Source organism: Trichosurus vulpecula, chromosome 7 (genome assembly GCF_011100635.1).
Source record: "Trichosurus vulpecula isolate mTriVul1 chromosome 7, mTriVul1.pri, whole genome shotgun sequence".
Lineage (NCBI taxonomy): Eukaryota > Metazoa > Chordata > Mammalia > Diprotodontia > Phalangeridae > Trichosurus > Trichosurus vulpecula.
This window is the reverse complement of record NC_050579.1, coordinates 252,840,767-252,866,643: the sequence shown is the minus strand read 5'-3', so window position 1 is coordinate 252,866,643 and position 25,877 is coordinate 252,840,767. Positions and strand designations below refer to the sequence as shown.

Genomic DNA, 25,877 nt, shown 5'->3' with positions numbered 1-25,877 from the left:
TACACTACACAAGCTTTATTAATCAACAGTTAAGTGATAGAAGAGTACTTCTATCCCCTTCCGTCCCGCTCCCCAGCTGTTATGGGGAAAATGTTCTATAAATTTTTAAAGGCTATATACATTTGAGCTATTGCTTTCATTGTTATTTATTGTGTTTACAAAACCAAGCAGAGCAGAAGTTTGCTCATCTGTTCTCTACCTGAGTTTTGGACAACAGGGGGAGTCTGCTGCCACCCTGGCTATGGTATGATGGCGTAAGCTTCTATGCCCTTACTAGTAATACTTCCCACTTCATTTGCAATGCCTCTGGAATGTTTGCCAGAAATCACTCCAATGCCCCTTGTCTCACTCTGCCAAGCAGTCTTAGAACATCTTAACTCAGGATCAGTATAGAGTAAGGACTTTTTCCAGACTGTACCAAACCTCACTCCCCCTTTCCTGTATGTATAACTGAAGGACAACTAATAAACAACAGAATGGCGAACATCCAAATCCCACTATATTACACAGTCAGTTATCTTACAAGGTAGCCCAATGATCAGGCCCTCACTTAGGCTGGGCGGAGATGGTGTGTTTATTACTGTAGTCAAGTTATTCTGATTTAGTCAATGGAGAAGTTTGATGCTGCTGAGATTCGGCGGAAAAGCAGACTTGATCCCCGGAAAAGCTGACCCTGAAAAGAAAAAACAGTGGGACACCTGAAAAAGGGAAACCTTACTTCCTCTCTCAAGTGAACTGCAGCTTCAGCTTTGGGGCAGGCATTAAAAAAATAAATAAAACAAACAAAACCTATCAAAAGACCGGAGTTTTAATGCTGGAAAGAACTGTAGACACCATTTAGTCCAACCTTGCCATTCTGTGAACGGGCACAGAAAGAAGCGATTTGCTCAAGGTTGCTCAGCTAATCTCCTGATGGCCAGTCCCCCTTTCCACTGTATGGTATGATCTCCTGGTGTCTTTTAACCAGGTCCTATATAGATCTGGTGAAGGGCAAAGACTGAGAACCAGGGAGTCAGACCATAAACGCCCAGAAAAGAGGGTCCATCTACAACTAGTTTATGCCATTATCAAGTTATGTGTTCTACAAGTTTTATTTGATGATGTCAATATGGAGTCACAGGGCTTTATGAAGGACTACTGAGACCAGGTTTCCAACAGGAAATTCTTTAAAGATTCTTTAATCTTTTTTGGTACCAGTAGCCAGGTAATCTGGAACCATGGCCAAGGGAGTTTGTGTTTCATTCAGAACTGGCCAGTATCACCAGAGAAAACAAGTATCTTCTCCAGACTCACTTGTAGTAGAACTATAACTGGGTGGGATCTTTCTCTGAAATGGTTTCATTCTGCTTAACCTACCCTAGGATATAATTGTGGATTGATCCTCAAGTTAATGTTACTGCTCCATTTTACAGTGAAGCTATTTCACTATAACGAAAGTGAACTATTCCGAGGTCAGAGTCAGAACCTAGTTCTGTAAGCTCACCAATGTACTGGGCCTCTCAGGAACAAGATGTCTTTAGCCAGTAAGTAGATAGCTAGGCAGAGAACATAATGGCCAGATGAGTCAGAGCAGTGCTTCATCCAGATTCCTATATACGGTGAGATGGGCACAAGAGGATGGCTGAAGGATGACATGGATGATCGGCTTGAGATCACCATGAAATTTTAAGAATGAGCCCTTACTACAGAAAAGTGGCCTGGAAGCGATTTCCTTTATTAACACAATGGTATCAAGACAAGCCTCAGAACCATAACACAACCCCTAATCAAGTAGTCCACGTACGACCCGGAGGCCTAGTAGAGGGAGTAGTTCCCTACAAAAGGGACGGGGGTGGGGGAGAGGGGGGAAGTCTTTTTTCAGGTAACTCCTTTGCAGATATGGGGATCCACGAATGTGGAACACTGCCTGCCTAAAATGTCAGGTTTTTTTCAATGTATTGATCAGTTTCAATAATTTTCTTTTTCTTCTTTTCCTTTTAAAAAAATCTTTATTATCTGGGATGGCTCTCTGGGAGGAGGAGGAACAAGGGTACTGGGGGAAATTCAAATAATGTAAAATCCAAATTTATCAGTAAAATTTTATTTTTAAAACTGGAAAAAAATGAGCCCTTATTATCTATAGTTTCCCTCAATAACCCATTAAGTTACTGTCCACTGTTCACCTTATTTATATTATTCACAAATTTCCAGGCCACCTGTTTTTCTATAATGAAGGCTATCACTTTTTAAAGTCTGCTCTCATAGGAAAAGAACTTGGTAATGACAAAAGGCATCAATAAAACTTTAAAAAAAAGAGAGAACCAGAGAGGTCATTTTCCCCAAATATCTTCATTTACCTGCATGCTCAGATATCTCCAACAATGAATCCAGGACTTGAACACAGGGGAATAGGGAGGAAGGCCTGCCAGCAACCTGCCCAGGAGTAAGATCAAAGGATCAGAACCAAAAGAAGGCAAAACGAGGATGGCTTGGCATGGCCTGAATAAAGGCTAGATCGCTGGGAATGCCTTGGGAGAGGAGCAGGCATTAGTGATCTAAGAACATTTCTACCTGCTTTCTACTGGTAACCATATGGCAGAATCCATATCTGGGGTGAGGGAAGGAAGGCACAAAGTGGGAAAGCAAGGAGCCAGCCAGAACTCTCTTTAACCAGTGATAAGGATGGATGTGGTGTTTTGGCTTAGAAAACCAGAGAAGGAGAACCTTTCTGGGACTTCCCAAGTCCCATCTGTCAGGCCACAGAGGCCTGCAGGTTCTCAAAGCCCAGCTCCAAGGAAATGTGAGTAAGAACTCTTCATACATACATACCCACAGTTGTTGACAGCCATGAGGTCACCAACCAAGAGGAAAGGGTAAGTCAGCATGCTTACTGCAATCTGAAACCCAGAGAAAGCAAAATTCTCCTCAGCATAGCCCTACTGATATAAACTGTACTGACAGCTATCCATACTCCAAATCCCCATAAAGAGTGGGATGCCAAGCCCCACCCTCAACCACCAAAGTTTTGGGCCACAGAGCTGGCTATATACATACCCCCATTACAAACTTGGTGTAACTCCGAACTGCCAATGCTTGGCTGAACTGAAGGGCGAGAAAGGAAGAGAAAGTCAAGTTAACTATAGGCCTCTGGCTTCCATTTGTCCTGGCCACCTCTTACTTAAACTGTGGCGTTCCTTCCCTTCAAAAAATGTCCCACAAGCAGTTCTAGTTAATCTTCATTGAGGCTCCTGAAGTGTTAAATTTTCTTTGACTTTCAGCAGATTCCTTCCTAAGGCCTTAAAACAGGCCTCTTTTACTCTATGTTAGGACCAAGCCAAGGTATAGAGAGAGCAGTATAGGATAAGTTTGGTAGAATAAATTTAAAGGGTTGATGTAAGAGTGATAATTTTCCAACACCCAGTGGAGGTCTTCGAAGCAAAGGAAAAAGAAGTTACCTATTTAAGGATCTGGACTTTAACACCTACTGCTTGCTATTCCTCATCCCTGACAAAAAATCAACTGTTCACCAAGACCCCCTTGGCTAAACAACTCCTAAAATTCACCAAAGGATTTGCTCTGGTGCCTGCAGGTTTCATTAACTATCCTTGTTCAAAATTTGCTCAATGGTTTAAATGTATGTCCTTGGTGTGCCTTAGATTTCAGGCCACAAAGTGCTAATTAACACATGCTTTGGATTATCAGGTTGATTCCTACATGATCCAGTTTAGTGGCCTAACTGCAAGTGCTGTGGCCTGAATTCCTATCCCTCAAACTGTTCCTCTCACTCCTCTCCCATCACATACACATTTTCAACCAAAAGCTAGAGGAAATTAGAAATCACAAGTATTTACTGCCTATCAGACACAGCATGACATATTTAGTATTGACTTGTTGGCAGTAGATCGACCATCTTAGCAGACCTGATCAAGTCTGAAGTCTCTATGGAACAACTCAATCTGCCTTAAATTCAAGGCCAATTCCATCCACAATGTTAGGGTGGCTAATCATATACAGTCTTTTCCTACAGTGTCTCTGGCTACTAAGAAATCCCAACTATCCCACTTCTCCTAAGTCCCATTTGACTGGGAAGGATATCAAAACCCCTCCTTTCTTGAGACTCTCCTTCAGAAAACACCTTTTAAGGTATAATAAAACCCTTCCACATAAATGAACCAATTTGCCAAATAGCATTCAGCAGGCCAAGTTCTAAAAAGATTTAGAAAGGCATTTAGACATGGAACATCATGTCAACTTAAGGAGAGAGGCAAAGAGAAGCATTCTAAGACAACATGTTCTTTAAACATCGGACTTTAAATGAATCACGGAAAACTTTTTTTTGGAACCACAACAATCATAAAATCCCAAAGCTGGAAGTTACCTTAAGAGGCCTTCTGATCCAGGATGCTTTTTTAAGATAAGCCACTCTTTAAAGGCAGCCTAGATGCATAGGAGTCAGTCCTTTTTGTAAAAATACATTATTTCAGGATGTCTTTTAGAGAAGTTAAGAGAAACTTAAGGCAACTCAAGTATATGTTCTTGTTTCAAACTGAAAAGCTTCTCCCAGGCCTAACATTTATTTGCAAAATCCAGACTTGTAGAAGCTCCATCCACAATCTCTGATCCTTTAAGAAATAGGTTTCTACTTCCTAAATGTTTTTTTATACATGAAGGCAAATGAATCCCTGTTCTACCTGTCTGGGAACAGACAATTCTAGCCCTTCCTTAATCCCAATCAGAGTGACTCACACTGTCGTCCACCAAGTAGGCATTGATAAAGTGTGCCAGGAGGTTACAGCCCCACAAGAAGACCACATCTCCCAGGAGGTGAGGGATTAAGCCCCTGAAAACAAAGTTAAGAACCAGATGTTACATTCTCTGCCAAAGTTGTGAGTCCCAACATTAAAACAGTATTCACTGATGAGTCCCAAGGAGCAGGGATGGCAGGGGAATGCCTGGGTCTTGGCAGTGTGACGCAATGGAAGAGAACAAAATCTCTGGAGTCAGATGGCCTGGGTTCAAATTCTGACCTTATCACCGACTAGCTGTGTGACTTATAGCAAATAACCTAAAGGTCACTTTTGAGGGAAAACACTATTTGGGTCTCAATTTCCTTATCTTTAAAACAAAGGAGCTGGTCTTGATCTCCAAGGTCCCTTCCAATTACAGTCTATCATCCATGATCTTAGGTGAAAGGTAAGTAAGGGAAAAGTCTTCCCCAGAGCTTTAGTATACTTAAGCTTCAGAGGAAATAAGGCCCTGCATTATAGTTAAAGTATTTGGTAACGTGACCAGGAGGCTAAGTCAAATACAGTATCTGATATGGCCAGTGTTTCCCTGTTTGCAGAGGAACGTTCACTCCTCTTCCTGAGGTTACAAATTAGCTCATAGCATCAGTTTCCTTTAAGTTACACGGGATGCACTTTTCTCAAAATTGAGGTTTTCCTACACTCCTAAGACTGTACTGATCTGAGCAGTTTCTCACTGGCAATCTAATCTAGAATATTTTTATCATATGAAATGTACATTTTTCAATTCACATGAAACGAAGTTCCTCAAACACCTTCCCCCTCCATAATGTTCTGCCTTTGATATCTTACAAATCTTAAGAACGCCTTTCAAGGAGGGTTGAATTTTTTTTAATCTTATTTAATATTTTATTTTTTCCCACTTACTAGTAAAAATGATTTTAACTTTTCTTCAAATTCTGAGTTCCAAATTCTCACCCTCCCTCCCCTCCCCCCTCATTGAGAAAGCAAGCAATTTGACATAGGTTATACATGTATAGTCATGCAAAACACACTTCTGTGTAAGTCATTCTGTGAAAGAAAACACAGACAGAAAAAAACCCCAAGAAAAATAAATAAACTAAAGTTAAAGTATCTTTGATCTGCATTCAGGTTCTACCAGTTCTTTCTCTGGAGATTAGGACAGCACCTTTCATCGTAAGTCCTATAAAATTGTCTTGGATCAATGTGTTGCTGAGAAGAGCTAAATTATTCCTAGTAGATCATCATACAATATCGGGGTTACTGTGTGCAATGTTCTCCTGGCTCTGCTCATTTCACTTTGCATCAGTTCATCTAAATCTTTCCAGGTTTTTCTGAGAGCATCCTGCTTGTCCTTTCTTATAGCACTACAGTATTCCATCATAACAATATACAACGTTTTGTTCAGCTATTTCCTAATTGATGGACATCCCCTCAATTTCCAATTCTTTGCCACCACTAAAAGAGCTGCTATAAATATTTTTGTACATGTAGGTCCTTTTCCTTTTTGTTTTTTATCTCTTTGGGACACAGCCCTAGCAGTGGTATTGCTTGGTCAAAGGATATGCATGATTTTATAGCCCTTTGAGCATAGTTCCAAATTGCTAGGAGGGTTGAATTTTAACTAATGTTCTTCAAGGTGAACTCACTGAACAAACAATTTCTGTGTGGGAAGTCTATTTGTGCTCGACCTCCAGGCATAGGACTCTTAAGGCATGACGGATACTTGGGAGGCACTTGCATGAAGTGTTACAAAATACCCAGCACACCAAATACAGGTATGACAAAAAATCCACAGGGTTTTTGGTGGCCTTAATACCTGATATCTTATACGCATCCACTGCTGACCTCACTGTTGGACCTATCATAAAATAAAAGCAAAATCCTGCCTTGGGGCCCTATTTAGGGGTTTATTACATCTAAGCGTGCAATAATACAAAGACATTTTCAGGATACAGTTAGCCCTCAGATAACTAACCAAATGAAGCACCTCCTAGGGAAGTGAAGGTAGAATGTAGCACAAAAGACCCTGGGCTGGAGGGAAAAAACCAGCAGGGTGATCCTGGACAAAGCAGTTAAGCCTTCTGGAACCCATCTAAAAAAATAAAATGGACCCTTCCAGTTCTAATCCTTCACTTTTGGGAAAAGGACTAATTAAAGAGCTTATACTTGGTATTCAAAGTCCCGAAAGTTCCATTTCAATCAAAGTTCAACTGTCGGCTGCCTCAGAGGTCAATGATACATACTGAAGGAAGGAGAATTAAACTCACGTACACAAAGAATCCCAGAAGTCCTTCTTCTTTGAAAATCTTCCCAATGGAGCTCAGCACACCACTGCAGAGAAGAAAAAATTATGTATAATTATGTATAACATAAGAGAGGTGGACAGAGAACAATTCTCAGTTACCAGGAAGCCCTCCAAGTAGAGAACAATACAGACTTATCTTTTTTATTTGGGGAAACCCTAATGTTCACGGGGATTGGGGAAAGCGGTACGGGGGGAGGAGAGTGAAAATCTCTCTTAGGGGACTGGGGAAGTGGTCAATTCACAAGTCTGTGAGACCTGAATTTCAAAGACCCAGCCTTATCACAGTACTTTTCTATGGCTAAACAAACTTTCAATGGAGGGGATGGCAGGTCAAACAGTGGCACTAGAAAGGACAAAGGGAATTGGAGGGGTAGAGTAGGAAGAACACTGGATTTGGAGTCAGAAGCCCTGGCTTTGAATCCCAGCTGCATTACTGAATACCTCTGTTACTTTGGGAAAGACATTTAACCTCAGCTTCCTCATATGTAAAATGAAGGTGTTAGATCGGGGGATCTCTAAATCCTGGATCCTACAACAAGGAACTGTGTTTCATAGAAGGGCACCTTCTCAGGAGACATAGAAGCTGCATGATGAAAGATGGGCAACAGCAGCAGGAGAGCACACACAAAATCATGGGCCTGGGGAATGGGGGGATGATGCTGGAGGCTGACCAAGCCTCCTACTGCCTCTAAGGTCTCAAAGAACAGTCAGGTCCTTCCAAGTGGTAGAAGCAGTTGCGGTCTCTGGGAAGAGCATCAGGCCCTACCAGAGAAAGAGGACTTGAGCTTTTGATGCCCAGCTTTTGCAGCCAGGTTTATGCCTGGCATGGGGCAGGGTAGTAGCTACAACAGCATCATGGACATAAAAGGCAAAGGAGATACAACAGAAACTTCTGAGACCTAAAGCTATAAACTATCAACTGTCCTGACCTGAGTGGAGCATATTCAAAGGCTAGCTGGGACTGGGCAACCTAGGAAAGAGAAAGACAGTGGGAGTCAAATCCCTTGAAATGCTGAGCCATTAGGTTTACCTCCCCTTCCTTCCTCCACAGAATACCCTCCCCACCTGTCAGGGCTCTCTACCCTTTCCAAACAAGGATTCGACAAGTTATGTTGGAAATATTGGCCAGACCTTTTCCTCCTGGCCTCCCCCGCCATTTCCCCTCCTTGGTCAAGCACACCAAAGCCAGGTTCCCAGTGGCCAGCCCAAGACAATGAGTCATGGCTTGCTTAAACATTATGCTGTCCTGAAATGGCAGCCATGCAGCAGCCTGAGTGTAGCACCTATGGCTTAGAAGAAAAGGAAAGTGTTGAGGAAGAAGAGTGGGGAAGTTTTCTGCATCAGTGTAAAGTTTCTCCAGAGCCAGCCTTTTTCCTACATGCAGGGCTACAGGGGGAGCAGAGGATTCATAACCATCACTGAACAAAGACTGTGTGTGAGCAGGGACTGTGTCTGTATTACCCACCTCACAGTGCCCTGTCCATAGTCTATATTCAGTAAATGTCTGAGTGAATTAATGAATGAACAAATGAACCACAGCACACAGTGATCGTGATAATATAGGTTAATGAAAAAGCCAAGTTATTAGGAGTTGCCAACAAACTTTAAGACAGCCTGGAAAAAAGCATGAGAATGAACTTTAGGGGATCTAGCCAAGACTGACCATTAGGTCACGCTGGACCTGATGCCATCTTGGTGAGTTGGGTCAACTCCAGAGCCCAGAAATTATGGACCAGAGTGGACCTCATGCTAGAGCAGAACACTGGGATTCAAAGATGTAAGGGCACTACTTGTCTTCTCCAGTCCTTAACGGTCCTGGAAAGACTATCTCAGTTGTCCTCAGGACTAGACCCAAGGCAACCCTGACTGGGAGTTTGGACAAGCACAGACAGGCACCTGAGCAGCTTGCAGTCACCTGAATATATAATGCTTTTTTCTCATGTGACTAGAAGAGCTCTAAGCTATAAGAGCAATATGGCTTTCGAGTTGGAGAAAGAAGCAGTCTGAGTTCTTTCAGACTAGCTGCCAGCACCATTTATTTGGGCAATCGATGGAGATCTAGGGAGACCTTAGATGAGATGGTAAAGAGATCAGACCTGGGCATTCCCACTAGAATGCTAAACAGCAAACAGATGTTTGCATCAAAGGATACTCAGAATCACCCACCTGTATTTGACCTCCCGCCCCACGAACTGGACCATACAGCGCATCGAGATGACTAAGGGAGGAAAACAGAACTAAATACAAGTAGTCAGGTGTACCAATGCCCATATTCACAAATGTCCCTGGCCCCAGGATATCTATTATGGAAATTGGTGTGAATCACAGGAAGGGAAGAATGAAGGTAGCTGTGGTGGAGTGTCAAGACCAGTAGAAATGGAGTCAGAGAATGTGGATTTGAAGCCTGCACCTGCTACTTGCTAGCTATGGAATTTTGGGCAAGTCTCTCCTGTGGGCCTTAGTTTCCTTATCTAAAAAAATGATGAGGTGGGTGTAGTGGAGCTCCAAGATTCCTTCTGCTCTCAATCCTGTGGTTTCTATTTAGGATGGAAGTGGGGGTGGGGTGTATACAATTCCCAACACACACCCTATCTTCTGGTCAATCTGGACTACTTGATTCTAAACATATCCCATGCCTTCCCACCTCTGCAAACTTCAGCTCGTACTGTTCCTTTGCCAGACGTGCCATGCCTGATCCTCTCTACTTCATTTCCACAGGTCCAGACTATGATCCCAACACGTTAGTATTTCGGATCAGATTAACAGAGGACCCAAGTTCAAATTCTAGCTTTGCTCCTTACTTATCCCTGGGTGGTCTCAGGCACCTCATTTGGAGCTGGAGTAGGTGATCTCTTTCTTCCTGCTCTATACTTACATCACATGCCAAGATCTCCACGAGCAGGTAGATTATCATGGGAGCAGCCAGGATACTCAGAAGATTTTCTATCTCAATCTAGTGTGAATCAGGTGGAGAAGATACACTAGAACAACCTCAATCCTGCCTTGGTGGGTTAAGTAACACACAGGTAAACATGTGACAACCAGCTGGTTATCACAATAACGAATGGAGAAAGTGCTGGGCAGACTGGGAAACCAGGAGCCAAACCAATATGGAGAAGTTTCTGGTAGGAAGCAAGGGCTGGAGCAAGTGAACACTCTTTAGTTTATACTAAGAAAAAGTCAACAAGAGGGAGGATGCAAGGGAAAGAGCTGAAGTTTTTCAAAATGCTAAATTAATTTCTTGTTTTCGTTACTTGTTATTTCTTTTTCTAGAATAGTATTTCATTAATTGTACATTAATATCTGCATAAAGGACTTTGTTGTCAACTAAAAAAATTATACTATGCTCCCTACTGAGAGAGAAGAGGACACTTCTCTTCACATCTACCCTGTGCTTGTCAGATTGGACTATTTTCGGTTCTGAATATACTCCAAAGTTTTCTCATTTCTGTATATTAGTTTATGCTGTACCTCTGCCCAGTCTGTCATCATTGTCATGTCATAGGCTGCCCCCTATCCCTCCATGAAGCGGTTGAATTAGTCGATATCTAAGGTTCCTTTGACCTCTAAAGCCTAGGATCTTTAAAAACAAATCTGTCAAACATAACACCAAGGACAAGGACAAGGACAAGGTTTGGGTGGGATGAGATCCTTGGAGACTTTACTCTCTTTGAGCAAGAAAGATCATAGTTACCCTATGACAGATGCCTTGTTTTTCATCCTAACAATGTGGTGCCAAGGGCTCTACAGTTCATACCAGGAGGTTTCAGGTAACTAACCACCTGGAAATATGAGCTTTTGAACACACTACCTCTAGCTGACAGGCCAAAGGGAGAGTCCTTACTTATACCTCCTACTTATCTGTAGGACTTGGACCAAACGGGAACTATTTTAGATTTGATTTCAAATGTACTTTTCCCCAGACTCACCGTGCAGCGGGTGAGAGAGTACCCTGGACACACACTGCATCACCATCTCATGGGAAGTCTGAGAAAAAAAGGAGGGAGTTAGGAGCAAAGCTTGCCCCGGGATATAAGACCTAAGGCACTCGGCCATGGACCATAAATAGCATTTATGGGGAAAACAATCAAGATCAGCAGTTCATAGGGTGCAGTCCAGATAAGATATTCCATAAAAAGAACTCTTCCTCTGCTCCACCCCAAATTTCCACAACCCAGGATGATGGGGTTTGTAACATTGGCTTGAGGAAGAATTCTCAGCTGAGAGAATTCAAAGACTAAAGTGAGGTGTGTCTTATCACTTAAATAGACAACTATTTAGCAGTTTACACCGTGCTAGGCACTATAGAGGATTTTAAAATGAGCAGTATAGTTTCTGAGACAGTAAGTCCTATAGTTTAGAAGACTGAGATGGCACTTCAGGCTGGAGTAACTGGGGAAGTTTTCAGTCCCAGGAATAGGTAGGCCTTAATTGGTTTTGTTCTCTGAACTGTTTACTATAGGCAGAGAAACATCTACATGTTTCCTTTTGTTCTCAAAATAATTCTTCTGTTATCATTTTACCCCTAAACCTTTCTCCGTGGCCCAATTTTGGCCCACAAATTTAACTATAAGATTTCTTAAACTCTATATAACCTGTTACCAATTCTTTCTCTGCCATGCTTACAGTAGAGACAGCTACTCATCTTCTTTCTGTGCATTATTTCTAGCAAGATCACAGTAGCAAATTCTCAAATAACAAAGAAAGTTTTTAATTTATCTTTTTCTTTCAGTCTACACATCCAGCCAAGGCTATTTCTTCTTCTACATTCATTCCTTTCCCTCAGTCTCTCCTGGTAAGGTGGTTATAGTGTGCAAGACAGGGAGTCAGAAAACCTGGGTACTGGTTCTGTTGTTACCACTGCTACTGGTGTGAGCTAGACAAATCACGAATGAATTCAACTCTTTGGGCCTAAACCTCCTCAAATGTACCATGAGCCTGGCATAATCTCTAAGCCCCAACATGCTATCATTTGGTAATGCTAGCCACAGCCAAGTATGGCATGGATTATCACAACCTCTTCCTTACAAGACTTTAGACCTTTAGCACCAGGCTTAGTACCAGTTAATGCTTAATGCTGCTTTCCAAATCAATCGGCTATGTGGTCGCTTGGCCGCACCTCCCTTGGGGACCTGCTGAGGATCCTCATTCTGTGCTTCAAAACTTTTCTAAGACACTTCAGATAATTTACTCAAATTCATTTCCATCTTCACCTTCAACTCTTCCAATGGACATTTCCTCAATTCCCTTTTCATTCAATTACCCTCTTTCTGCCTTCTCCTAAATCATGAAAGCTTATACCACTTATACCCTGGCAGCTTATCATTCAAGGGACTCCTAAAAAATCTTAACCTTTTTCAGAAAAATAAATTCCCCTATCCCATTTCATCCAAGCAATATTTGGAGCTCATAAATTTGCTCTTCTTTCATATTCCCATCATACATCCTAACCCTTTAGTTCATTACTAATGTTTCTGACTCATTTAGTCCATACCTGAATGGTCATTCTTAGATCCTCAGTTTCCAGAATACAGGGAATGTGTCTAATTGACAACATAGAGTGGAATATTATATAAGTGCTTGATGAATACTCTTTTATAATGTTGATAGTTAAACAGATCTCCAGCTCCCAAAATAAAACTGAGGGAGAGATGAGTTGAAGAGAGAGAAGCTACCAAAGAAGTTTTCTCTTCCCTTCTGGACCTCCTCAAGCAAGTATTTTACTCTGACAGGTCATGGAAGTGACCACTGTTCACTACTACTCACCCTTCCTCTCCTTCCCCATCCCCCACCAGATGGGGATCACCCCCAGCTCAAAGCTCTGGTGGCCAGCTCTCCTCTGGTCCAATGTAATCTTTAAGTGATATTCACCTCTTTCACTACCTTCCTCAGTGATGTCTTCACGTCATCCTTGTTGGATACATGTTCTAACTCCTCCAAAGGGAAGGCCTGAGACAGAATGAACAGAGAGGAAATGATCTCCTAAATGCAATGAGATGTAGCTACCAGCTTTGCCCCTAAGATCAACTGTTAAGAAAGGAAATTGTCACAGGGAGGTAGCCAAGATGGAATACGTTCTAGTAAGCCCTTCAGCAGACTCTACCCTTTGCTCAGTTTGGTGAGTCTAAGATGATTCCCTTAGGAGAGGGTTAGTCTGAAGGTTACCTGAACAAGCAAAGCAACCATTTGCTTTCACGGTTTATATCTGTGGTGGACTAGGAAAAACAAAAATACATTGAACTAGACCCTATGTTGGTCTAACTAGGCCAGGCAGCACAGTGAATTGGTAGGTTCAAATCTGGGTTCTGCCATTTACTAAACATAGAAGGGACCTTTTAGGCAAGTTACTTAACCTTTCTAGGCTCTGGTTTCCTCATCTATATAATAAGGGGGCTGGGAGAAGCCCTCCAAGGTCTCTGACACTTCTAAATCTACTAATCCAGGGAATGGTCACTCTCTGTCTTATTACTCAACTGTACACAGGAACACGTTATAACTTTTCAGAAAAGTCTATAGCCAGACAAGAGAATTAATTTCTACAAGGACAATATCCTCCAAAGTCAGGAATCGATGGTCGAGTGGTTTTAACCAAAGGTACACAGAGCGTAGCCCTTTAGAACACGGCCAGCGCACGTTCTGTTCCTGAAGTGAAGTCACAGAGGACTCAATAGAGATCCACACAGATTAACTGTGCGGCGTGATGCAGGGCCAGGAGGCGTGTCCGTGGCCTCACCTTTTTCACGCTGCCCCGGGACAGTGTGTTAAGAGCACTGGACAGGAGCCTCGGAGTCAGGCCTCGGAACAGTCCTCTCTTCCCATCCACCTGCACGATGTATCTGGCTGTACAAAACAGAAAAGGCACACTTCATCCCCATTCCATGTCAATTTCCACTTCCGGCCACCAAGACCTAAATCTGATCAAGTAACCATTTCCTCACAGTACCCCAAATACCTTGACCTGGGATGAAGAGTAATATGTATTTCAGCTAGGACTTAAACCAAGAAAAAAAATCATCTTTTCTTCTGGATAGTAGAAGGAGCATTGGTTCAAGTTTTGGTTCTGACATCTGCTATCGGAGTGACCCTAGGTATGTCACTTCCCTTCTCTGAGACTCCGTTTCTTCATCTGTAAAATAAGGATAACACTTGCACCGTGTACCCCACAGGACTGTTGTGAAGGAAGTACTTTGTAAATATAAAAACACACATAAAATACACATAATATAAAAACATAAAAGCCATATAACAGTAATATGAATTAGTATTTTCTGGCCCCTTTTCTTCTTAAAAAAAAAAATGACCAAAAAAGGTTAAAGATTTTCCTTAGTCAACTTTAAAATAAGTCATTCCTTTCCAAGTTTCAGCTCATTAACTCAAACAATGTGAATACGAAACCCATTTTACTCTGTGCAAAACCTTCAGGAAAAAAACAGTTTTTCAAAAGGCAGTAAGAAAGTTCTGGGCAGTGACTATGAGCCTGCCAAGTTGTGAGGGAGACGGAGAGCAAAGAAGCGAGAACAAGAGTGCCCCCCCAAAGGCCTCTCACTGAATCACTAAAGCTGAGGAGCCATCTAACTGGCTCCTGAATCAGGTACAGCAGGGCTGTAGGGGAGAGAGGGCCCAGCCTCCAAAACCGCAGACTGTTTTCAAAAAATCATAAGCAATTTGTGATGGTAAAACCTATCAGTGTGCAAGAGGTAGGTTCTCTAGTTGCTCCAGAAAGGTCTCCCTTCACTATTTCACTTAATCAAGTTTTCTGTCATTTTAATAAAACTAGAGTCTCATTCAGAAACAAGTTCTCTTACTTTCTGACCAATACATTTTTTCCCCTTTGCGTCTGGCCGCTCGGCTCTCTACAGACATCTGGTGGCTGTGAACATACACTGCAAGAATGAAAGAAGAAAATGTAAAGGAGCTTTCACAATTTGACCTGACCAGGGAAAGACTGGAGACTCTTTGTAAAAACCATCTGAGTGTATTTGTTCCAGGCACATACTTTGACACTTGGAAACTAAGACAAAGAAAAAAAAAGATGTAAGGGTAGGAGGGGAGGGAGCATCAGGAAACAGCTACATGGTTAGAGTGCTGTATTAGGGCAGTAGGCTTAGAATCCAGAGGTCTGGGTTTGAATCTCAATTTAAAACAAAATGCTTCTTCTCTGAGTCTTTATCTGTAAGATGGGCACAATCCTCAAACTACTTATTTCACATGGTTGTTGTGTGGAAAGTGCTTTGTGAAAGTCCCGTGAGGGGCTGGGACTATCTGCTTGTCTAGTACTTCCTTAGCACAGTATACATAGTATACTGCAAATAGTAAATGCTTAATGTTTATATTAATATTTATTCTATTTATCTCTAGCCATAAATCTATAAAGGTAATTCTAGACCTAGATTATTTAAATCTTAAGTTTTGTTTAACTTTCTTCATTTGTTACAAGAGAGCACTTCAGGAGGACCAGGATTTTGGGAGAAGTCAGTGTCTATCTAGGAATGATCAGTATAAAAAACAAAAGATGTTAAGGAGACTAAAAAACAAAAACAAAAAAAACCCCACTGATCCTCTAAGGTGGCGGGTTTTTCTAGCTCCATGTGGTGGTAAAAGTAGGAGGAAAAACTGCTGGCGGTAATAGCTTCCTAGTCCCTTAGAACAGCATGTCAAACTCAAACCAAAACTGATCCTGGTAGGCCACCTATTAATTTAGAAAACCAAAAATTAACACTATCTCTATTGTATTATATATTTTGATTTATTTTGTTATACCTTTCACCTTACATTTTAATTTGGTTCAGGAGCACTCCTGAACCAGGGGGCATCATTTGACAATTATGCCTTAAAAACAAGCATCATGGCATAGTAGAGACAGATAACCTCCATAAAGACTCACTGGGTAACCCTGGGAAAACCACCTAACCTCTCTTTCTGATCTTTAATTTTCTTATCTATGAAATGGGGATAAGAATCCTTATTTCTTAGAGCTATGGGAAGGGCAAATGATCAGAGGTGAGAGCACATTTTCTGAAGAAAAACAAAGCAGAAATCCAAGGGAATATCTGTCAGATTACTAGAGCTAGAGTTCTTCAAAGACACCTCAATGTTGACAATTAGCTAGGTAAGCTTGAAACTAATGATGCTCCCCATTCTCTGGTTAGCTTGGTCCCCAAAGATAGGGAGCTAACCTCATAAAGGACAAATTCTACAAACAAGCAACAGCAAGTATGAGACAAAGTTCCTGCCCAGTTCAGAGCAGGGTAAAAGCTTTTCCAGATCTGATAAGCTGCTGAGACAGGAGTCTGGTCACCCTCTGGTTAAACCAACACCAATGGAGCCTTCAAAACCAACTCCTGTGGAAATTTCTCTGGTCCCTAGAAATTTCTTCAATGGGAAAGGGGATAATTGGGGTGGGGCTTAGCATAGTAGGAATACTGGGAACATAAGACACCAGGAAGTGGGAGAAAAATGAAGAAGGGTTAGAAGAAAGGCATGTGGGAACAGAGGAAAGGAAAGGAGGCACCAAAACAGACTGCGACTAGGATTGTGCAAGAGAAACCAAAGCCTTGTTTGTGAACATGCCTAGACGTTAGGGAGTCATTAGTGAAGCTGGCAGTATGTGGGGCACGCAAAGCCATAAACACTGATTACCTACTCCTTATCCCTGATACTCTGTGTTGAGCACAGGTCTGCTACAACCTGAGCTAAGGCATTTTAGCTCCCTGGGCCTCAGTTTCTTCCTTGGACTAGATGATATTTAAACGCCCTCCCACCTCTGCCATTCTGTGTCTATGATTTTAAGTATTTCTCTTGGCAATGGATTTAATGGGGCTGCTTGTGACATTTCTCAAGGTACCCTTCCCACTATTTAGGACCATAGAACAGAGTGCTACACTAGGAACTAGGAAATCTGGATTTAAATCTTAGTTCAGACATTCTAGCATAAGCAGGTGAGTCACTTAATTTTTCTATGCTTCAGTTTCTCCATCTTTAAAACAAAAATAAAGCATTCTCACTCCCTACCTCACAGGGTAATGAGTGCTTGTAAAACTTGGATAGTACAGTATAGTGTAGTATAAGCAAAGTGCTTTGTAAAACTTAAGAGCTATTAGAAATGTGAATGATTATTACTATTCTTAACATTATTAGCTGGGAACTCCTCAAAATGTTCCAAGCACCCTCTAGGACCTGGACGGTCATTAAAAAGAAAGCAACAATGACAGAAATTTTGACTCTCTACTCATAACATCTATGCTCAGGTCAAATATAGAGCCCCTTAGGACACTGGACATTTGGAAGTGGGGAAAATGGGCAAAAGGTTACCTTAAAGGGCACTCCTTATTTTCTTTTCAGAGCTATCAGTAGCTAAGGGTAATGTGAATAAGAATTTAATTATCCCAGGCCTCTGGTAGCTTGCGTGTGCCTGCATGCATACACACACACACACACACACACACACACACACACACACACACACACACACCAATAACATACAAGATTTTCTGTTTTAAGATACTGATTTCCCTCAATCTTTAATCTCTCTCCCTTTTTTTCATTTTCCCAGGTATCTGGCCTCCCCTGTACCACCAGTACTGAAAAAGGATTCTTATTCCTTCCTTCAATCCTCATTTAAGGGCGGGCAGACCCCTTAAATAAACAAACAAAATGAAGTAACTTCCCCAAAGTACTACTACTTCTGCCTGACTCTCCTCTGCTCCCAATAACAAGAAGAGAAGGGGTGGGGAGAGAACTGATCTGTTCCATTCCCCTAACAATTAATATATGAAATGAAAGGAGGTGACAGAGGGAGGTCAAAAGATCTAGGGCAGGGAGAGGCAGATGGCCTAAGGTTGTTTTGTTTTTTGTTTTTTTTGTGAGTAATGAAGCTTTCCCCAAAGCCATTCTGAACTGACCAAAGGGAAGAGAGGCAGAGTTTTACGAAAAGAATTAGGTGTGAGATGACTGCAGCCTGAACTTAAATTTGGCTTATAGAATCAGAGAAAAGGAACCATTTTTGGAGAAGTTGCATCCACGTCTCCTGATGTTCTCTGAATGTTGGGAAATAAAAATGAGTATGATTACTAGAAAGAAAGACTGAGGGAGAAAAATTAGAATTTCCATCAGAGTAGTGCTAAAGCAGAGACACTTAGGTGGCTACACCGGTGAGAGGCTATGTTATGTGTAGGTGATGTTAGAAGGGATCATGGAGAGGCTAACCACCTCATTTTAGGATCACAGAATCAGAAAACATCAGTTCTAAAAGAGACATCAGAGATCACCCAGTCTCACACTTCTATTTTCTAGAGGGTGAAATCAAACCCAGAGAAGTGATGTGAGTCAGGTTTGAAGCTGAGCTTCGTATTTCCAAATCCAGGGCTCTTTCCACTAAACTACAAGCTGCCTCTTCTGCAGTTCAACGAGGTCCAAAGGGAGAAATGATTTGCCTTTACACGTAGATAGGACTCTATAGGTTTCAAAGCATTTTAACAGACATTTAATACATCTCACTTGAGACTCCCAAGTAAGCACAGTATGACAGGTATGAAACCCATTTTTCGTTCGTTTAATTATTTTTCAATTAACAAGCACTTATTTTCTCTTCTTACTCCCTTTGCCAATGAAAAGGAAGGAAGGAAAGCGGTGTAGTGGATAGAGCATCAGGCCTGGAGTCAGGAGGACTTGAGTTCAAATTTGACATCAGACATTTATTAGCTATATAACCCTGAGCAAGTCAGTTAACCCTGTTTGCCTCAGTTTCCTCATCTGTAAAATGAACCAGAGAAGGAAATGGCAAACCACTCTAGTATCATTGCCAAAAAACCCCAAATGGGGTCATGAAGAGTCAGACATGACTGAAACGACTCAACAACAACAAAATGATAATTGAGCATGGCCACTAAAAAGTAGTCAGTACTTGCAATAAACACTGTGGATAAGGCAACGGGGACTTCGCTCCTCATAAACTGGGCAGGGCTGTGTTGTTGGTATGTGTACAAAATCCTTGCTATGAGGAGCTGGAACCAAAGCTTCATTTTCTACTTCCAGCAGTCCAGACACTATATCACTAGTTTCTTGGTCTTTGGCTACATTCTCCAAATTCCCTTCTCCACCCCTGGCTCAAACCAAATTGAATTACTGCACTGTTCCTGTGACCCACTAGACCAGGGGTGGGGAACCTGCCTCCTTGAGGCCATATGTGGCCCTTTATGTCCTTGGGTGTGGCCTTTTGACTGAGTCAAAGTCATATAGAACAAACCCTTTTATTAAGGGAATTTGTTCTGTGATGTTTGCATGCAGTCTGCACTTGAGGACCTAGAGGACCACATGTGGCCTCAAGGCCACAGGTTCTCCACCCCTGCATTAGACTCAGTCAGTAAGCAGCTTGATTTCTCCTCTTCCATCTCAGCTGAGCATAGTTGGGCCTGAGGCTTCTTTCCCAAGCATTTTCCCATCATAGACGCAAAGCACTCACCATAGGTGAAGAAATTGGGCAAGTAGAAGACCTTCCTCCCCAGTACATTGGTCCCTACAGTAGGAGGCAGTGGTTCATGCCCAACCTTCAGATAAAGAAAACAAGCTTAGGCCATCCATGTTCAGGTTCATGTACAACCAACATTTACCCCAGTCACTGTCTCCTGGCATCTCTTTCCCTTTCTAAGCTCCAACTGTGGCAAGGACCTTACAAATCTCCTTGCTCTGTCCCTTCACCCTGGCACCCATTCCCCATCCTCTCCATGTCTTGTACCCATATGTCATTTCTCCAGGTAGTAATTTCACTAGATAGTGATCAAGATCCAAGCATCTTGAAGTATCTCAATTAGTCCTGATAGACACATACAAATATCCTAAATGCCAGTTTCTTCATTCCCAATCACATCTATTTCTCATCTATGTCTCTTTCCAATCATCCCCTAAATTCCAGTCATGCATATCATATCATACCAGTCATATCAACCATAACCAAATCCCATTCATATCCTCTCCAACATGTCCCCAAATCCTAGTTTTGAGACCTTGAATAAGTCACCTTCCTTCTCCAGACCTCCATAAAATGAAGAGGTTGGCCTTGATAATCTTTAAGGGGGTGAGGGATCCCTCTGTTATTCGATGAGTCGAGTCATCCTGAAATCTAAGAATCTCAGTTTGAGGGAACCTCAGAGGTAATTTAGCCTAACCCTAAATAAGAATTCCTTCTTTAACATAGCCAACAAGAGTCTATTCAGCCTAAGCTTGACAATCTCCAATGAAGGAGAACACATGACCTCCCAAGGTAACCCATTCCAATTTTGAATAACCTACTTGCTAAGAAAATTTTCCTTCCATTGAGTCTTCATCAACCAGCAACTACATTGTGCCTAGTTCTACCCTCTATAGCCAAGTAGAAGAGTCTTCCTTCCATGTGACAGCCCTTCAAATTACTAGTAGGCTAACATGTTGTTCCCAACCTCTCCCACTTCCCAAATCTTCCCTTCTCTGGATTAAGTATTCCTCAGTTCCTTTCCTCAATACTCATATAGCATGATCTCAAGGCCGTGCACCACCCTGGCTACCTTCTTCTGAACACCGTCTAGCTTATCAATGTCCTACCCCACATTAATGTGGTCCACAAACATGAACAATAATATTCCAGACTGGGTTCACCTAAGACAATGGGACTATAGCCTCTGTAACGATAAACTCTATGCTTCTCTTAACTTTTTTGAACTTCATAACTCATTGTCAACTCACAATGGGTTTACAATCCACTAAAACTCTTAAATCTTTCACATTAACTGTCGTCTAGTGATACATCCCCCATCTTGTACGTTATGAAGAAGATTTTTTGGACACAAGGATTAGATTTGTCATTGATCCTTATTAATTTTTATCTTATTCTAGCCAACATAATGTTCTAGTTTGTCAAGCTCTTTTGAGGTTCTGACTCATGTATCCACTCGCTGAGTAATTCTGTGTCCCATGCTACCTGCAAATCTGATAAGCATGCCTTTATTGAAGTCACTGATTTAAATTGTTACACCACACACACAGCCAAGCACAAATACCTGGGGCACTCCAAGTGGAAACCTCCTTCCAAACCACCAATGGGAGTTTTTATGTCCAGATACTTAGCCAGTTCTGATTCCAACAAACTGTCTGGCCCACAGGAATAGCACAAGACTGTCAAATGTTTTGCTAAAATCCAGATATGGCATTTCCCTGATCTACCAATCTAGTTAGAAAAAAAATGAATTATGTGAGTTTGGAATGATCCCTACTTAATTAAATTAAGCTGGTTTACCATTTCATTCCTATTTCACTCCTAAACCTTAGTTATAACAAACTCCAAACATACCAAATCTGTCATCTCCATTCCCAATCGTCTCCAAATTTCTGCCACACATTTCCAATTACCTTCAAATACCAGTTATTCCAATTCCCAAGTCATGTTCATTTCAAATTTACTTTCAAATCTGTCAAATCTAGTTTGTGCCACACCCAAAAATGCCACTCTCAAATGTGAATTACTCTCATTCTTAGGCACCAAGTTTTTCTACCCCAACCTTACTCATTCTCAAACTGAGAATTCTACCCCACTATACCCAAACACAAAGTTGTCTCTCCCATTTCACAACTCCCCCAAGCTGTCACCCAAAATCTCAAACCCAAATGTCACACTCATTTTATACCTCCCCAAATCTCTGTAACTCAAAATCTTAGTCACACCTAGATGTTATATCCATTCCACAAATCCTTAAATCTCACTCACACCTAAATGTCTCACTGCATTACCCAACAACCATAAATTCAAGTTCCTCCAGTCCCCAGCAACCTAGAATATTTGCCCCCATTCCATTCACACTCCAAATTTCCTCCTACAATTGATCACACATAACTGCACACCCAAATCTGATTTCCATTCCTCAAAAAGCAGCACTCTAAAATCTAAAACTAGTCACCTCCAGCTCACACCCCAAATTTTTCTACCCCATTCCACATACCCAAACTGTCACCTAGAATTTTTGCTCACATCCATTCCACACATCCCCAATCTTAATTGCTCCTGTCCTTACAAAGTGTAAAGAGCTCCAAATTTAGAGCCAACTAATCAACAAGTTTTTATTAAGAGCTTACTTTGTGCTAGATACTACACAAGGTACTGGGGATACAATCACAAAGAACAAAAAAAATCCCTACTTGCAAGGAACCTATGTTCTAACGGGGGAGACGACAAGGGCATATGAACATATACACCGTAAGTATAAAGTCAAATATAAATATATAAAAAGTAGTTAGATACCAAACAGTTTGGAAGGGAGGACACTAAGGACTGGGAAAGGCTTCATGCAGAAGATAGTGTTTAAGCTGCCTGTTTAATAGGGGGACTCTATGAGCATTACGTACAGTGTAAAGTACAGTGTGTGAGGAACAGAAGGAACCCCAGTTTGGCTAGATCAGAAGAGTTCAAGGAGAGGGAGTAATGTCCAGTTAGACTGGAAAGATAGGTTAGGGTTGGGTTGTGAAGGGCCTTAAAAGCTAAATGAAGGAGTTTATATTCAATCTTAGAGGACAAGAGAAACCTCCCAGAGTCTATTGAGAAAGGGAGTTAACATAAATCTGTGCTTAAGGACAATCATTTTGGCAGCATGTGTAGGATGGATTGAAGGGGGGGAAACCCTTGAAGCAGGGGGATGTATTAGGAGGCTGATGCAATAACCCAGGCCAGAAGTAAAAAGGGCTTGGATGAAAGTGATAGTTGTGTAAGTGGAGTGAAGGGCTAGGACTTGAGAGACGTGAGGGTAGAAACCACAAGATGTGGCAACTGATTGGATGGATATATGGGGTCAGCAGTCCAAGATAATCAGCAGCTTACTGCCAGTGTGACGTTGGGAAAGTCACTAACCTCTCAGAGCCTCAGCTTCCCCATCTATAAAATGAGGAGGTTGATGATTCCAGAGCACTGAAAATGAAAAGAGCTACTCATCCCTTGAAAGAGAGATGATGGACTCGAGGTGTAGAATGAGACAGACATTTTTGGACACAGCCAATGTGGGGAACCAGTTTTACTTGATCGTGTCTATTTGTTAGAGGAGTTTTGTTTATCTTTCTTTGATTTTTTTTAATCGTCAGGGAGGTGGAAGGGAGAAAAAACCCAAATGCTTGCTAACTGAGAAAAATAACTTCAAATGAGGGGGCTGGACTAGATCCCTTCCAGCTCTCAGGGATTTTTTAAGAGCTCCAGATCTCAGTATTTCCTGTTCCTAGATCTACCTATCCCCGTCACCCAGGAACCTGTTTCATCCAGCTGTCGCCCCAAATCTCACACATGCATCTCCCTCCGTTCTCCAGCGCCCATCACTAACCACAGTCACAGCCATTATCATATCCTCTCAATCACTGTTCCTTTTCTCCTAACCAGATTCCCCACCCCCTCCTCCCACTACCTCCTAACCCTAATCTGCCTCTTACAGGTCCTCTCCACAGTCCCAAACCCCTCCATTCCTCAGTCCTGTCGTTCCCCCCTTAGCTCCTACACCCCCTTTCCCATCTCAGCCGCCTCCCCTCACTCCCCTTCTCCCCCCTCCTCTCTTCCAACGCCCCCCCCAGGTTTCTCCCCCTAGCCCGACCCTCTCCCCTCACTTTCCCTCCTGGCCCCCCCGCCTGGATTCCCCCCTGCTCCCCGGGCTCCCCTCACTTTCTTCCCTCTAGCCCCCGCGCACCCTCCTCTTCCTCCTCCTCCTCGGGCTCCCCTCACTTTCCCTCTTCCCTTTTCCTGTTGCCCCCCGATTCCTGGCACCCTAACCCGGGGGCGCACCTGAATGAGCAGCTTCACGTAGAAGAGCGGGTGGCTCAGCGCCGTCACGCCGGCCCCCAATGCCAGGAACAGGGCCTCAGTGGCCGCCGAGCTATCCCCGGGTCCCAGGGCTGCCACGGCCGCCGCCTCCACGCCCCGGGACGAGGACTGGGGAGGCCGCGGGGGCTGCGATCCCCATAGCCCGGCCCCCGGCCGGGCTCCCGGTTCTGCGCCCACAGCTCCAGGCCCTGCTCCCACCATCCCCCCCACGCCGCAGCGAACCCAAGGCGCCACTTCCGGGTCAGAAGCCCCCATGGGGTCCAGCCGCGAGGTCACTCCCAGTCACGTGACGGAGGAACGGCGTTTCCCCCTCTGCACCCTCCCCTTCGGGATCCTCGGTTTCTCCGGGAAGGAAGAGGGGAGCCGAGCCGGGGCCGGGCCGTACCATTCTATCTGGGAGGGGGGCGGGGCCAGGGGAGGGAGGTGCTGCTGGCACGGGCTGGCCACTCTGGCCTGGGGCTGGGGGCCTGGAGGCTGGGCGTGGGAGGAGGAATGCGGCTCGAGGAGCTTGAAAGCCTGGGTTTGGTTGCGAGCTGGCCGGCGTTAGCCCGAGGTACTCGGCAGGGCTTCTCTTGCGGTCCCAAGGGTGGCACCTGCCGGCTGTTTGGAAACACTGGCAGCTCCGCATAGTGCAGTAGGCGGGGTCCCGGTTAATACCCAAGAGAGCGCTACCTCTGCAGGACAGGACTTTGGAGAGCTCCCTGCTCACGTGGTAAGAGGCCCGGTGCGGCTCCAGGGTATGGGATTTCCGGACCGCGTAGCCTGGAGAGCCCTGCCGCTTACCGCGTGACCTTGAGCGAGTCACTTAACCTCTCTCTGGGCCCCAGCTTCCCCATTGTTTGTACAGCTGATTAGCTTCCATTGGCTTTCCTTAGCTTTCTACATTATTTGTAAAATGAGGAGACTGGCCTACATGATCTCTTCCAGCCCTAAATCTATATACCTATGAAAGGGCTTGGGTTCAAATTCAGCCTCTGAGGCTTACTACCTGTATGACTGATTGGTGCAAGTCAAGTCACTTTACTTCTGTGAGCCTCAGTTTCTCTTCATGTAAAGTGGACTTAAATGACCTCTGAGGTCCTTTGTTTTTTTTAATATCATTTTATTTTTTTAAAGCAGTGTTTTATTTTTCCCCACTTACATGTAAAAACAATTTTTAACATTCGTTTCTTAAAACTTTGAGTTCTAAATTCTCTCCCTTCTTCCCTCCCCTCCCCCCCCCACATTGAGAAGGCTAGCAATTGGACATAGGTTATACGTGTAGTCAAGAAAAACATATCCATAATAGTCATGTTGGGAAAGAAAACAGACAAGAAAAAAAACTCAAGAAAAAGAAGGTTCAAAAAAAGTATGCTTCAATCTGTACTCAGATACCATCAGTTCTCTGGGGATGGATAGCATTCTTCATCCCAAGTCCTTCAGAGTTGTCTCGGATAGTGGTATTGCTGAGAATAGCCAAGTCATTCACAGATGATCATCTTACAATATTGCCGTTACTTTGTACACAGTACATTTCACTTTGTATCAGCCCATGCAAGTCTTTCCAGGTTTTTCTGAGACCATCCTGCTCATTATTTCTTATAGTATTATAATAGTATTTATAGTATTCCATCATAATCACATGCCACACAACTTGTTCAGCCGTTTCCCAATTGATGGGCATCCCTTCAGTTTCTAACTCTTTACTTCCAGAAAAGAGCTGCTATAACTATTTTTGTACATATATGTCCTTTTCCTTTTTGTTTATCTTTTTAGGGATACAGACCTAGTAGTGGTATTGCTAGGTCAAAGGGTTTTATAGCCTTTTGGGCATAATTCCAAATTGTTCTACAGAATGGTTGGATCAGTTCACAACTCCACCAACAGTGCATTAATATCTCATTTTCCCCATATCCCTTCCAACATTTGTCATTTACCTATTCTATCCTATTAGCCAATCTAATGGGTATGAGGTAGTACCTCAGAATTGTTTTAATTTGCACTTCTCCAATCACTACTGAGTTAG

General features: G+C 42.9%; 1 protein-coding gene across 1 annotated transcript; it reads right to left on the bottom strand.

Annotated features, from left to right (window-relative positions):
- Window positions 1-24,148, bottom strand: MTCH1 (mitochondrial carrier 1). Its single transcript, XM_036767984.1, has 12 exons — window positions 23,834-24,148; window positions 19,514-19,598; window positions 13,787-13,893; window positions 12,925-13,002; window positions 10,983-11,040; window positions 9,220-9,271; window positions 7,020-7,079; window positions 4,726-4,819; window positions 3,034-3,081; window positions 2,809-2,876; window positions 2,337-2,412; window positions 1-673 (listed from the first exon to the last, which is right to left on the bottom strand). The coding sequence occupies exons 1-12, from the start codon at window positions 24,125-24,127 to the stop codon at window positions 602-604; spliced, it is 1,092 nt and encodes a 363-aa protein (XP_036623879.1). The 5' UTR covers window positions 24,128-24,148; the 3' UTR covers window positions 1-601.
- Window positions 24,149-25,877: the final 1,729 nt, after the last annotated feature.